This window comes from Scleropages formosus, chromosome 1, assembly GCF_900964775.1.
Source record: "Scleropages formosus chromosome 1, fSclFor1.1, whole genome shotgun sequence".
In the NCBI taxonomy this organism is placed as follows: Eukaryota; Metazoa; Chordata; class Actinopteri; order Osteoglossiformes; family Osteoglossidae; genus Scleropages; species Scleropages formosus.
This window is the reverse complement of record NC_041806.1, coordinates 42,514,785-42,529,032: the sequence shown is the minus strand read 5'-3', so window position 1 is coordinate 42,529,032 and position 14,248 is coordinate 42,514,785. Positions and strand designations below refer to the sequence as shown.

The 14,248-nt window shown below is 40.0% G+C and overlaps 1 protein-coding gene across 3 annotated transcripts in view; it reads left to right on the top strand.

Annotated features, from left to right (window-relative positions):
* Nucleotides 1-215: 215 nt before the first annotated feature.
* The window catches only part of epha7 (eph receptor A7), a 58,265-nt gene continuing 44,232 nt past the window's right edge, over nucleotides 216-14,248 (top strand). For all 3 annotated transcript variants that reach the window (XM_018743786.1, XM_018743785.1, XM_018743784.1), the window contains exons 1-3: nucleotides 216-404; nucleotides 2,190-2,254; nucleotides 4,044-4,713. In XM_018743786.1, the coding sequence (XP_018599302.1) occupies nucleotides 311-404; nucleotides 2,190-2,254; nucleotides 4,044-4,713 (829 nt within the window). In that variant the 5' untranslated portion in view covers nucleotides 216-310. The remainder of the gene's footprint in view (nucleotides 405-2,189; nucleotides 2,255-4,043; nucleotides 4,714-14,248) is intronic.

The window sequence follows — 14,248 nt, the reverse complement described above, 5'->3', positions numbered from 1 at the left end:
TTTTACTTCCTCGACTGTATTTTGGGAATACCACCTTCACTTTCAGGATGAATCCCCGCCTCTTCTGCGTGCTCATTGGACAAAGCTATCCCATGCGCTTCGTCAACGCGCTCTTTCTGTGGCTGCCTCTCCTGTCACTCAGAGTGACTGACATCCTTTGTGTTGCAATCCCCGCCCCGCAGCCGCCGATGCTATTTGAGTTGAGGGACGGACGGAGCGCGTATTTAGAGCCGCTCCAGCGTCGTCAATGGCAGTCGAGTGTAGTTGAGGGGATAAAAAAGCCCACGAAAAGCCAACTTCCACCCGCAACATGCTTTCGACGTTCACTCCTCGACTGTGGATTACATTTTATCTTCATGTATGCTGCTTTACGAGCACTGGGATAGCACAAAATGCGAAAGAAGGTAAGTGCTGAAGTTTACTCTTGCTGTCGAGGACTGTCATTATTAAAAAACCCGTCGACTGAGGTAAACCGTAAGTGGTGCACGAAACGCTAAAATGACATCCTTACGAAAAAAAATTTTTAAATATGAAAAATAATATTCGACTGTACGACCCGATACATCGTATTTTATGTCATAATATGATACCAACCTTGCGTTGCGCTTTTTTGTTTCAGTCCTGACAGAGAAATTTTCTCTGAGGAATCACAATCAGCAGGAATCCCAGAATATCCAAAAAAAAGTTTGTAAGGTCTCAAGGTCTTTCGTGGATTAGTCCTCCTTATTGATCTAAATAAATAAAATGAGGTGAAGTGTTTTTTTACAATGCAATGAAAATGCTCCATCACCATCACTGGTGGATGTGGCCGCAGAATTAGATGCCCATTGAAAATCATTTCAAAAGGGGGGAAATATCCGGAATTTTTTCTTATTTACTTGTCTTCGTTAAAAAAAAAAAGAAAGAAAAATAAAGAAAATAAAACGAGCCGCTCGGTGACAAGTGTGCCACCGTGAAATGGGATTTTTTTTAAACGCAAGTTCGGTGTTAAGGCAGCGCGTGCTTCAGATGAAATGCAATGAAATGAAAGAAGATGTGACGGTTTCCAGTGGGGTTTCTTCTTCTTTCCGATCCGTCCTCGTTGATTTAGGGTTTTAAAGCTGGATGTCGCTGTGCTGTGGCACAAATAAACACCTCCTGCCAGTAAATTCAGTGTTGGTGTTACAACACACTATTGATACTGTATTGGTACCGGCGATCGTGTCGATGAGGAAACCCGGCGCCGGCTCTATTGAACACGAAGCGCTGTCTTGTTCACAAATGAGCCATTTAAGTCTCCCAGGTGGTTTTTTTACGCAGTGTAGGGAACATTTTTCAAAAAGTACGATAAGGTTTGGTTCGGGGATCATTCGGCGGTTCTGGATAGCCGAGAAAGAAAGAGGAATCCGCTCCAGCCTGTCCCGCTTCTCACAAATGAAATGACATCTGGGCCGTGACATTCGGTTGTAAACTTTTATTTTCTACATTTTGTGAGTCTAAAAAACACGTCGGTGTTTAATGGTGTAAATAACCGTGATTTACTGAATGTTCAGTATGGGGAGAGCAGATGAGCACTTTTGCCAAATTGCGCGTTCTCTTTCTTTAGGGGGCAGGTGCGCGCTCTCCACGAGTTTTGCAGTAAGAGGAATACAACGGTTTACCCAGTATGGTAACGAGGACGATAATATAATGATGGCGGTTCGGGTTCTCTCAAACCAGACTCTAGCCTGCATTTTAATGCAGTTGATACACAAAGATACATGTTGGGGAGAAAAAAATGATGCCGATGTAACGTCGCGATCAACCCAAAATACACTGTGATATCTCCGCAACACAAAAAAACGGCGCGCTCTGTCGTCTCCGAAAACACGTGTCACGTTCCCGTGTTCGCGCGCTCCGCGAGCACGAGCGCCGGCGCGTTCCGTTCGATGCGGCGCTGAGCAGGTGCCAGGCCGGTTCGCGTGCGGCCGTCTGTCTCGTGTGTAGCGCTAGACCTCCCCCCTCCGCCACCAGCCGCCCGTCACTGGGCACAGTATCGCTCGCATTTAACTTGATTTTTTTTTCCTTCTTTTTTATTTTTGTCATTGTTATAATTTCCTGTCTCGTGTGCTGTGATGCACGCAGCCGCCGCACGTTGTGTCACACATGATTTCATGCTTTGGTTTGGAAAGAAATGATTTAATCTGGCGTTGAATTTTCTCTGCCATCAGTGATCCTGCTGGACTCGAAAGCGCAGCAAACGGAGCTCGAGTGGATCTCCTCACCTCCCAGCGGGGTAAGTATGCTGCTTGGCTGCACTGACCCCACGCCAGGTGATGTTTTTTACCATGATGTGACCCCAGGGATGACCTCTCTGTGACGCGAAGACTCCATGTGGTACACTCACTGTCTGGTGGTATCAGCAAAAGTGTGTTAGTCAGAGAAATATGTTCAGCTACAGTAGTTGTACTAGTGCAGTTATGCGGAAGCAACACACTCTGCAACCTTATACTACACCAGTAACACCACCTGGGAAAGATGTGGCCACACTGATTTTGTACATGCATTCAGCGTACGGTACCTCCAGATTTCCAGAATTGTGGCCCCATCTGGTTAATTATAAAAAAAAGTAAACATTGTAGTACACTGAGCATTACCTGTTCTTATTGAAGCTGTATGTTTTTTAAATCGTGAAGCACTCAGTGTTTTTTGTTCACTTTTTTCACAGTATTTCCTGAATATGTTGGAAAAATGCATAACTACTAAAAACTTCTGTAATAAGAAAAATGAGGTGAAATGGACTTTCAAGATAATATAGTAAATATATATCTGTGTTTGTGTCTATCACATTTTCATTTTCTCCGCTGTTGGAGGTTGTGAAGTAAATATCAGTATCTAATATTTTTTCTTTAATTTATTCACAGTGGGGTCAGTTGAAATAAAAGAGGATTTTCAGTGATATTCCTTGTGTATTTAAAGTCTGAATGTAATCTTTACCCACTAAACTGTTAGTCTGCATCATTCATAGACAGCACATTTTCTGAGTTTAAGTCTGAGTTTCCTAATATATACACATCTCTGGGATGTTCAGTACAGAAAGTTCAGGCACTTGGCCTGCAAGTCTGAAAAAATGCCATTTGTTTAGAATGTTTGTTTATGCAAATAAAGCCTAAAGGGGTGACATTCCAAATGTGAAATTGGTGGGTGGCATTTTGTCCGCAGGGTCGATGTTGCTTTTGTTTGCGATCTGACTGAGGCCCTCACTCAGTTCTCTTTCATAGTGCTACTTGTGTACACTTTTAACTTGTTACTTTGTTTATTGTTTTGCAAGGATCTTTGTTCATATTAAATTTTACTAGAAATAATGACAATTTTTATTTATAAATTAATTAATAAAGGTAAAGTGTTCTTTTGTTGTATTAAGTTTGTCTCTACTGGCTAGATAAAATAATTAAAAAAACTTACAATGCTTATGGAAATTACGTTATTTAATGTACTTTTTCATGTTTATTTTTAAATATTTTTTAAAATATAAGTTGCATTCCATTTTTCAGATTTCCGTATTAATATTTTTGGGCAAATTCTGCAGTGCATTGTCAGACTTAAAATATGCGTTTTCTAAAATTATTTCGTTATAACATATAGTTTAGAGATGACCAGATAATAAATATATTGTTTCATACACAGAATAAAGGGAGAACAAGCATGCAATATGACACTTTTTTAGAGTTCTTTTTACATAAACTGAGAGATTTTCGTATACACTGAAATCAGTTGCTGGCTTGCTTAGGTTTATAAAAATAGTTTTCCACTAAATTAATTGCATGTTTTGTTAAATAGGTGACATTATTAATATTAACAGATAATGATGAATATCATGGTGGTTTTCAACCAACCCACACTTTGTGTATTATTTCATATATTGTTAATTGATGGAACTGGATGTCACAATTAAATATCTCAGACACACTCGTTGCTTGCTTGTCTTCATGAATATTCATAAACTGGCCAGAAAGGGACACCTGAGGCAGCTTTATTAGCATAAGAGCATGGCCAAATGTCAAACCTATGTCCTTGTTTTGCAGTGGGAGGAGATCAGTGGCCTAGATGAGAACTACACTCCCATCCGCACCTACCAAGTCTGCCAGGTCATGGAGCCCAATCAGAATAACTGGTTGCGGACTAACTGGATTGAGAAGGGCGATGCCCAGAGGATTTTTGTGGAACTGAAGTTCACCTTGAGGGATTGTAACAGTCTGCCCGGTGTGGTGGGGACATGCAAGGAGACTTTCAACTTGTACTACCAGGAAACTGAGTCCGAGGTCGGCAGGAATATACGAGAGAGCCAGTTCGTGAAAATTGACACTATTGCTGCTGATGAAAGCTTCACCCAGGGGGACCTGGGAGAAAGGAAGATGAAGCTGAATACCGAAGTGCGCATAATTGGCCCCTTGTCCAGGCGAGGGTTCTACCTGGCCTTTCAGGATGTGGGGGCCTGTATTGCTCTGGTCTCTGTCAAAGTCTATTACAAGAAGTGCTGGTCCATCATTGAGAACCTGGCCACGTTTCCCGACACCGTGACTGGATCTGAGTTCTCGTCCCTCGTCGAAGTTGAAGGGATGTGTGTGAGTGATGCCGAGGAGGAAGCCGACAACTCTCCTAAGATGCACTGCAGTGCTGAGGGGGAGTGGCTGGTGCCCATTGGGAAATGTATCTGCAAGGCTGGATTTCAACAGAAAGGTGACGCATGCGAACGTAAGTACAAGAGTGGCAAAGCTTCTTCAGATATTGTGCTTTTATCTGTTTGTTTGTTTTTGCATTCGTGCTCAAGACAGATAGAACTGTTTTTTTAATGCTCTATGGAGTGGAAGGAAAGTTAAAAAAATATATATTATAGTAAGATCAAAGTTTCATTAAATAAACATTTTAGTCAGGGTTTGTTTGGACTTTAACTGCAACTTATATCATACGTAACAACTCCAATTCTGTTTTTCACAGCGCTGTTTCATATCTGTCTGCAAAGCATCGTAGTTGCTAATTCCTGTAGATGTAATTTATTTCAACACATCAGTGACAAATAATGTCATCTCACAAAATTGTGATTCTAAACACAATTTATTTTGCATGTTTGACAGCTATGTCATAATTACCGAATTAGGGAGGTGAGGGAAAAAAATCCTCAGTATTGTAATTGGAATCCACGGTAATTTTTTGATTACTAGGCTCTTCATTTATCGTTGCGATTGTGTTGACACTGGGGTTAAATGATAGCTTGCTCTTCATTTTTACTCAATGTTTTTTGGTAAGAGCTCTTCCTCTCCTGGCAACCCGCCAAGGCAGTCACACACCAAACACACATTTTGGGAGGAATTCCAGCCAATATTTCAGTATGCTTTTGCCCCTACCAAATGACCCTGACAAAGTAAGAAAACAAATTGCCACCATACTGAAGCATTTTGGCCCCACAGATGTTTTTGAAGAGGCCTAACAGCTAGCCCAGTTGTGACTGGTGTGTAGAGACATGCATTTTGTTTACCTTCATGCAAAACTGACAGACATTCGGATTGTTCAGGTCACTCTAATGCTATGTGGTATTTCGCAGCTTATTGCATTATAACATAGAATTTGCTGTGGTTGGGAGAGGGGTATTTTGTTCCTTCAATTTTAAGTACCCCATCTTGTCACCCAACATTTGAGTACAAAATGGGTCATCAGCACATAATCAGTAAATGTGCATGGCAGCAATAATTGAACACTTTTTCTCTCAGAACAAATTAGAGATACAGACAGCTTTTACGCTTCAAATATACCACAAGTTGCAATGTGAAGGGTACTTCTGAAATGTATTATGGTGTCTGAAACCTTAATAGGCCACCTCCAATGTGTTGTGACTAATGTGGCGAGACGTAATTTAACGACAAAGAGGTAATTCAGAAACCGGGAAAGCATAATGGTCAAAAAGGTATAGGGTTATTTGGATAATTCCAAAATAAATTTGTTTTTAGCCTCACCGAAAAGCATATGCCCCAGAAGCAACATCTTTTTTTTTCTTTTTTTAATTTTTTTAGTCTGCTAAGTATAAACAATGTACCCATCATTTCTGGCCATTCCAGAAAATTAAGCAAACTTATCAAATTACTAGAACCATCACTTTTTGAAAATGTCATCTGTTCCTTCAGAGAGGGAAAAAAAAATAGTTGTACACAATTAGACGTGTAAGTGTGAACAAGCCCCAGTAGCATTCCCTGACTATTCTAGTAGTTCACCCTAAAATGAAGATTTTATTGTGCGCACCTCAGTCCGACTGGAAATCTTTGACGCTGGCTTAACCCTTTCTTTGGCTTTTGCTCCCCATGTCTCCTTTTTTCCATCAAATAACACCACTGTCCCTCCCTTGCGATCAGAGTACACAACAAACACAAGTTTAAAATGGCCTGTATGAAATATTAAGTAGGCTTGAGCGGGGGATGCGGCCAAGATGAGCTGTCAGTCTTGTCATTTAAGAAGCCCCCCTCTGTGTATGCATGAGCTTCCTCCCAAAACCTGTTGTGATCAAGTCATTCATCACCGCCAGCGGAGAGGGACATCTTGTCTTTCACTTCTTGCTGCATTTCTCTTTAACTCTTTCTGGGGCCATTGCCAACTACTCTTCTTTTCCTTCTTGCGTCTTACTCTGTTTTTCTTCCTCTACTCTTTTATCACCTTCATTTTGTCTTCCAGTCTTTCCTGTGTTTCTACACCCAAAGTCATCCCTTCTCAGTTAGGTCAGTGTTATATGTGTTAAGAAAAGCACATTTTAAGCATCCAGCTCCAAGCGTGTAGTTCACTTGCTTAGACAAGTAAAGTAAAGACAAGTGAAATGCGTTGTGTAGACATAGTGACCTTCAATTTTTTCAAGCCCTTTTTCACCAGTAGTCACTTGTTCAAATGGAGACACTGGAGTCATTTTAGAAAAAAATGGAATCTTGTTGCTAGACATTGGCCTCTTTGTTTTTCAGAGCTTCGCACAATCCCAGGAATGCAGATTGCATAATTTAACACATCACACAATTATACCTTAATTACTGATTTGCAACAAATAATTGACTGCTGACCAGCTAAACTGTATGCAAACAATAGACCAGGTTATCTCAATATGTTAACACACATTTCCAACACTGACTTAGGGACAGCATGGCATTAAGCAGTGACACCATTCGTCTCAGAGGTGCCACAGACCTTGACAGAAGTTAGCCAGAGAGTGATGGATGGAAGGGCCCCCTGAGGGAAGGGTCCGGCTGCTGACGCCGGCCACAAAAGCCAAGGTGTGTTAAGCCAACAAACCGTCAGGCATGAGCCAAAGCACCGGCCAAGCACCTTTTACATTTCAAATGGATCCCTGAGGCTGAAGTCCTGTTGCATCCTGACACTGTCCTGATTGATATGACATGTGCTTGGCTTCCAAATGGCAGTCCATAACAAGTGTTAATGAGCTTGTTTATGTAAATAAGGGAGCTGGGGGGTTGGACATCACAAAGGGGTGGTCGGGATTTAAATAAATCTGAATAAAAATAGTTTAGTGATGGATTGGGGTCTCACCACCATCACTATCAATTGTCCTGTGAGACTGCATTCTTTCAGATGCTGCAGGTTTTTTCCTCACTTCTATTTCCATGGTGTAAAGCGAATTGATTGACACAGATGCGGAGCTGTACCCAGGGTGTCGTAAAGCAAACGGTTTGACGGCTGGCACAAGTGTATTATTGATTTGCTTAACACTTTTTTCTTTTTTTTTTCTATTTTCTAAAACTTTTTCGATGTTGCTACTTGAATATAAATACTTCTTAATTGTTTAGGATAGTAACATAAAACCATTTCAGATGATCTTTCTGAAGATTTCTTGGGCTTAAATTTGAATATCGATTAATTATTCCTTTACTTATTTATATACTGAAGTGCTTGGAGAAACTATTAAAACAAATTGTCAGGAAATTATGTTCAGCTAATTTGACTAAAACAAATTGTAGCTATACAATTTACCCACACACACACACACACACACACACACACACATACAGAGTGACAAGCAGTGAAACGTAGGAATATGTGCTTGTTTTACACATGACGAACAAGTGACTGGGAAGAAATTGCGATCTTTCACGCTACAGAGCACTTCTGGGCAGGTTTAAAAAGTCCTTTCTTAGTGCTCTGTGGTGTTAGGAGGGGGGGAAAAAGTCCAAGGTTACGTAACAAGTTATTGATTTTCCTCCTAAGAGAAGATTGAAGCGCAGAGCGGTCCTTTGGGAGCTCTTCCCGACAGCAGCAGCCCCCCTAGCCGACCGGGGAGGTGTTAAGACCCTGGCCCATTTGGCGTATCGCTTTCACCCAAATGCCAGGGGGAAACGGTACTAAACGGCCAGACATTGTCTCCACTGACACCGTGTTCGCCTGTCCGATCGCATCCTTCCCAACAGACAGTGGCAAGCAATTACAAAAAAGACATCTGTGCCAAGGTTTAGATAGCTAAAGAGAGTAAGCTTAAGAGTGTAAGAGGTATGGAACCAGGGATCGATGGAAATGTCTAGACCTGTTAGTGCAAGTGAAGATGAGGGGTGCAAAGCTGAGCAGGCTTTTGTTCTTCTGGGGTGGAGGGGTTGCCAGGGATGGAGGCAGAAGAGAGGGGCGTGGGGTTGTCCTGGGGGGCTGGTTCCTTAGGCAACCAGGGGTCAGGCGGCACGATCATCCATCTTCCGCCGTGACAGTGCCCTGTCAACCCAACGCCCACGTCAGTGAGAGGAAGGGGCAGGGCCTCTATTGAGAGTGCCAGCGTGTTTGCAGCCAAGTGTAAATGAAGTTAATATTCACTGATCTCATGCATCGCCAATGAGGGACCCCTGTGTCACCAGGGCAGTGACGCCATCTGACGCGAAAATGCAAACCTCCTTCTTTTGTGAGTTCCATGTTTTTTTTAGGTAGCAATAAGATTTCCGAATCTAATCTCCATCTTTGTTCATTCATTGACTAAAGAGAATAAAGACAAAAAAGAGTAAAATAAAGAGAATAAAGAGAAACCGATAACTAGATCTACAGGTTCTTTATTGGACGGGTTATTTTAACGTCTTATTTACATTATATAACAGGATTTGTTTAATTGAGAGGAAATTACAAAAGGTTAAACTGGGAATAAAAAAATAAAAAACTGTATAAAACATGCTTCATCAAGCTTCAAAATCTGGTGGGGGTAGGATCTGGTTGAAGGCGGGGGTAAATGGTGCATTTCTCCCTACAGTCTACTGAACAGCCTCTGTGTCCCCACACCCATTAGAAGGATTATTTTTTATTACCCGCTGATTTATATTCATATATACATGAGTTAGTTCCAGCAGCTTTTCTGATTGTCACTGAAGGAAAACCTATTACCACCACTGCAGGGCAGGGGCCACATTTGTTGTCTGTTTAAGGTGGACTCATCTCTTTATAGTTTTTTTTTTCTTGGAATTCCTTATATTGAATTGAAACCTGTGTGTGAGAATGCTGACAATCTCAGAAGAAAAAAAAAAAAAAAAAAACATATCTTGGCATGTTTCACGTTCCGTAGGCCTCGGTGTAACCTTTGGAGCACGCGATCAGCATGCATTACTACCAGTAACACACCTTCAGCACAGAGGTCTTAAAAGTAACCAATTTCTCCTGCAATTTAAAAATTTGTTATAGTATTTTAATTGAAACCCTCAGGTAAAGGCAAACTTTCTTACTAGCATTTGAAATGTGCATATTTATGAATTACATGGTGACCCCGTCACAGGCAGTCTGCGTAAGTCATCGGTGAGAAGTTTTCTGCAGAAGTCATTGTCATGCAGTGGCAATATACATTTATTGCATCCAGGGAAGCCTTTTATTTTTTTTTAATTTCTAATTCAGAAGTGGTTTGTGTTCTTAAGGGTGGTGAGGCATTCAACTTTAAAATGAATGGGTGGTTTATTATAGCTCTCTGAGTTGCAACTTAAAATGTTTTTTTAAACATAACTTGCTCTTTTAAATTGGATAGAATTATGCATGTGTCTACTGTGATGCATCACTCCTCTAAGGAACGCAGAGCTACTTTAACATACGTACAATAAGGTCTATGACTTAAGATCTTTTATCAAAATATATTTAAACCATTGGAGATAATGGCCAAAAAACATTTTTCTCTCCTTCCTTTTCAACTTCTTCAACAGCCAGGTTACATTTCTGACTTTGGATCTGTGAATTTGCGTTTTTGAATTGGATCTGTGCAAATAAAGTTGGTGGATTGCTTTATTTCTCGTGTAAGTTATCCTAATGATCTTGTTGGTAATAATCTATAAACATATAATTTGTATTCATGCAAACTGGAGCATTGACAGGGCCTGAATGTTTCCATCTGTGAAGATTGATTGCCTCCCGTGACCTGGTAAGGGTGCAGTGCTGAAAAGGAACGAGTGAGTGCGGGGGGTGGCAGAGGAACAACATCTTTGTGAGTGTCACCTTGAGGCCAAGGGCACCATGGCCAGGTCAGGTGGCTCACTTTGACGCCAGCTGAGGGTGCTGATCACATTTTAAAGTCCTGTTGTGTTGTGATGTGTGTGTTTGTGTGTGCGTGCTTGTGAGACAGAACAGAGGAACTCGGGGATGCTGGGATGTTTTTACCTCCGATTAGTTTTGGTGGTAGGGGAGTAGAAGCTGGACAGACCTTTGAGTTCTTTTTCTTTCATGTCTCAGATAGCTGTTTTTTTTGTCTCCTCATCCCTTTTCTTAAAAAAAAGTTATTTCTGAATGAATCACTGCTTCCTGTCCACCTCCTTCACTAAACAAACTAAGCTAAAAGGCAAATGAACACAAGACATTAACTGTACACAATCAATGTAAGTTATCAAAATACAGTTGATGAATGATGAGCCTTGCAAAGAGGTTAGTAAAGAACAGACAGTATAATATAATGTTGGCAGGCAAAGTGAACAATATAAATAATTTTGTGTTCAAAAGTTTTGTGTTTGTTTTGCCTTTTAAAGGATGTCCAATTAATAAGGAAGACAGCACAGAAGGAAACACAAATATTTGATTTGTAATTATTTTACAGTCACCATTAACGCAGACTTAAATGTCTAGTTGGCTAAATGCCTTCTGACTTGTTTTCTATTAAAAACTAAAACATAGAGCCAGTAAAAAAAGGAAAAAACCCTGTAATGATAATCATATAGTGTATTTAAAATGTTCAGTTTAATGCGGGATTCTTAAAAAAAAAAAAAAAAAAAACAGCAGCCGATGCTTGGAAACTACTTTAAAAATAATTTCCTTGCCAACATGTACTGTGCGATCAGCTATTATGAAATTGTGTAGCATGCACACACTACATATATTTTATAAAATTCAAAAGTTTTGTCAGATGTAATGTTTATGTCTATCTTGAGGTTTAAAAACAATTTCTCCAAATGAAATGATGCTTTGTAAAAATTAACCATAGATAAAGTTTGCTTTTTTGACTTTCCAGAAATACTTCATTTCGAGCATCTTTCCAGGAAGTTTATAAATGTTACTTGGGCCCAATTAAACATTTCCCTGGATTTTAACTTTGTCAGAACAATCTTGTGGTAGAGTGTAAGGAAACCCTAATCTTGTTTTTGTTTCTCATGGAAAATGGACTTATCTCCTCTGAAGCACAGGTAGCACTGATGAATAGAGCAGTTGTCTTTCTGTCACAAGCTCATCGCAGGCAGCCAAGCTCTACTTCAGTAATGCGTGGGGTTATGCCTGACTTTAGAGTGAATGTGTGCATTTTTTGCCGTTCATTTCATTATTTCTAAGACTCCCGATCTAGTCTATTACACTCTTTTTTGGCATGTTTGTTCTGCCCTAGAAGCCCTCTTCCCATCTTCCACCAAAACATAGGTGTGGGTGTTTGCAGTGAGCTGCTTTGGATGAGTTGAACTGGGAAATTCAATCCATCCGTGCGTTCCTGCTAGGCTCCAGCTCTCTCCTGTCTTTTGTGCATTCTGCCACTGTTTTGTGCACACAGCCTGGAGCTGGATAAATGCCTTTTTTTAAGGTGGGAGATTAAAATGTTTGAGTGTAAAACCCAGATGTTTGATGCATTGTTGGAATCTTTTTTCTTGCAAGTAAGGACTTTACTGTGCTGGATTTATATAAATTTAATTAGAGTCATAGATTTTCACTGAGGTGAAAATATCTCAAAGCATCTGTTGCCCCGAGTAGTTTTATGGTTATTATTTAGCATTTTTATAGTTTTTACGCTAGTAATTAATGGAAGAACCTCCCAGAATGATAAAAATACGGATAAGCTGAAACAGGCAATTTGAAACACTATGTATTAGATTCCTCTCATCAGTTTGTAAAATAACAAAAACATAATCAGTGGTAGCAAGTAATTTAACACTGATTTGGTCTAGGATAGCAGAAAGTGGGTTACTCATTTCCTGTGTTTCATATCTCTGTAGCTATACTAAACAAAGTAGAAAATGTGAAAATGCAAACGCTATTAATCATCGGGTTGACGGAACACAGATGAAAAGTTATCTTGGAAAAACAAATGGTTATCTAAGCGTGGACAGAACTTGTTATGCAAAAATAATTTTACAACCCCATTTAACATTCATATCATTCCCAATGTACAAACTGTACAATCCTGTAAGCACTGGACAGAAAATTAAATGTTTAACAAATTAGATGTGACAAAAACTCATAGTAAGAAGAAGTGAAACATGAAGCCAGGTATTTTTAGTATATATTATGAACTCAGACCTAGTATTTTCTTTTCTGAGCTTAAATTTATTTTTTCATGGAGAAGAATGGGATTTCACTTACACAACAATGGCAAATTACAAATTTAAAATGAGTAAATAAATATTAAATATAAAGATAGGTTGTGAAAAAAAAGCATTTCACTTGTAGTAATAGTCAAACTATTTAAAGTTATAAAATAACTTATAATCACTGAATTTGGTTGGTTGTTTCTTGCTTTCCGTTCGGTGTGTCAGGTTTCTGGAGTATTAGTTTCTGTTTTGACTGGCCTGGTGTTTGTTGTTATTTGTATAATTTGATTCATCCAGCATTATTCCAGTTGTGGGAGAGTCTTTTACCAGTTTTACATTACCCATGAATACCTCTGCTTTTGCAGCCATTCATGTAGGCGCGCACGCACACACACACACACACACACACACACACACACACACACACATACACACTGGCTGAAACCGCTTGTCCCGAGCGGGGTCGCGGGGAACCAGAGCCTAACCCAGCAACACAGGGCGCAAGGCTCGAGGGGGAGGGAACACACCCAGGATGGAACACCAGTCCATAACAAGGCACTTCACCCTAGACTCACCAGAGAACGGGACCCAGCCAAGCCCGCGATGTAGGTACTTTATACACAATTTTGCCCTTATAAAGACAAGCACTGCCAAATCTTCAAAAAGTGAATGAATGTCATAAAATGAGTACTTCGAGGTGCAGTGTTTTTAGTAGAGGTTTTTTTGTCTTTCTGGAGGGAGGAAGGGAGGGATTCAGAGGGAACAGAGTGCACAAATGTAGCTACAGTACAATTTCCCACCGAGGCTATCATCGCAGGGTCTAAAAGTACACCGAGTATCACAGCAGGATAACTATTTTTGGTGGTGCTTTGCTCTATATTTCAGATCTAAATACAAATACGTTCATGATAAAGTACCATTTTTAAGACATATGTAGGATTTTCTGTACGTTTTCCTGCAGACATATTTTCCGTACAGATATACATTTCATTTTTTCTACTATTTTTGTAACTGGATATTAATTTTTCCACAGTATACATTAAAACTAGTTCTGGGTAAATTTAAAAATGTTTTTTTTTTTTTAGCAAGGCCACAAGTAAATTCAGTAGTTATAAAATGAATACTGACTGCTGCAATGCTCTTGAAAGCCACATTATATCCTGAAACAAGGTCAAGATGGTGAACAAAACAAGCAAACAAACCACAAGGAAAGTTAGCACAAATAAAATATCAAGAGTAGAGATGTAGGCTAAGCATCTTGTCCTTGTGTGGCCCTGTTTTAAGCTGGTATTTATATAGACATTTCCCTATCAGTCTAGCAGCCGATGTTTAAGGATGGCTGCGATGTTTGGAATAAGAAAATAAACTGTTTCCTTTATCATGTTTGACCCCTCCACCTGGCATTCATCAGCAGTAGGGGTGCATGTTGCTGCTGTCGGCTGCTCTTTTCCTGTACCTCCTTTATCACTCTAATGGGGTGCTATCTTCAAGTTATTCTCCCAGTCTGTGCCCTCGCTCAG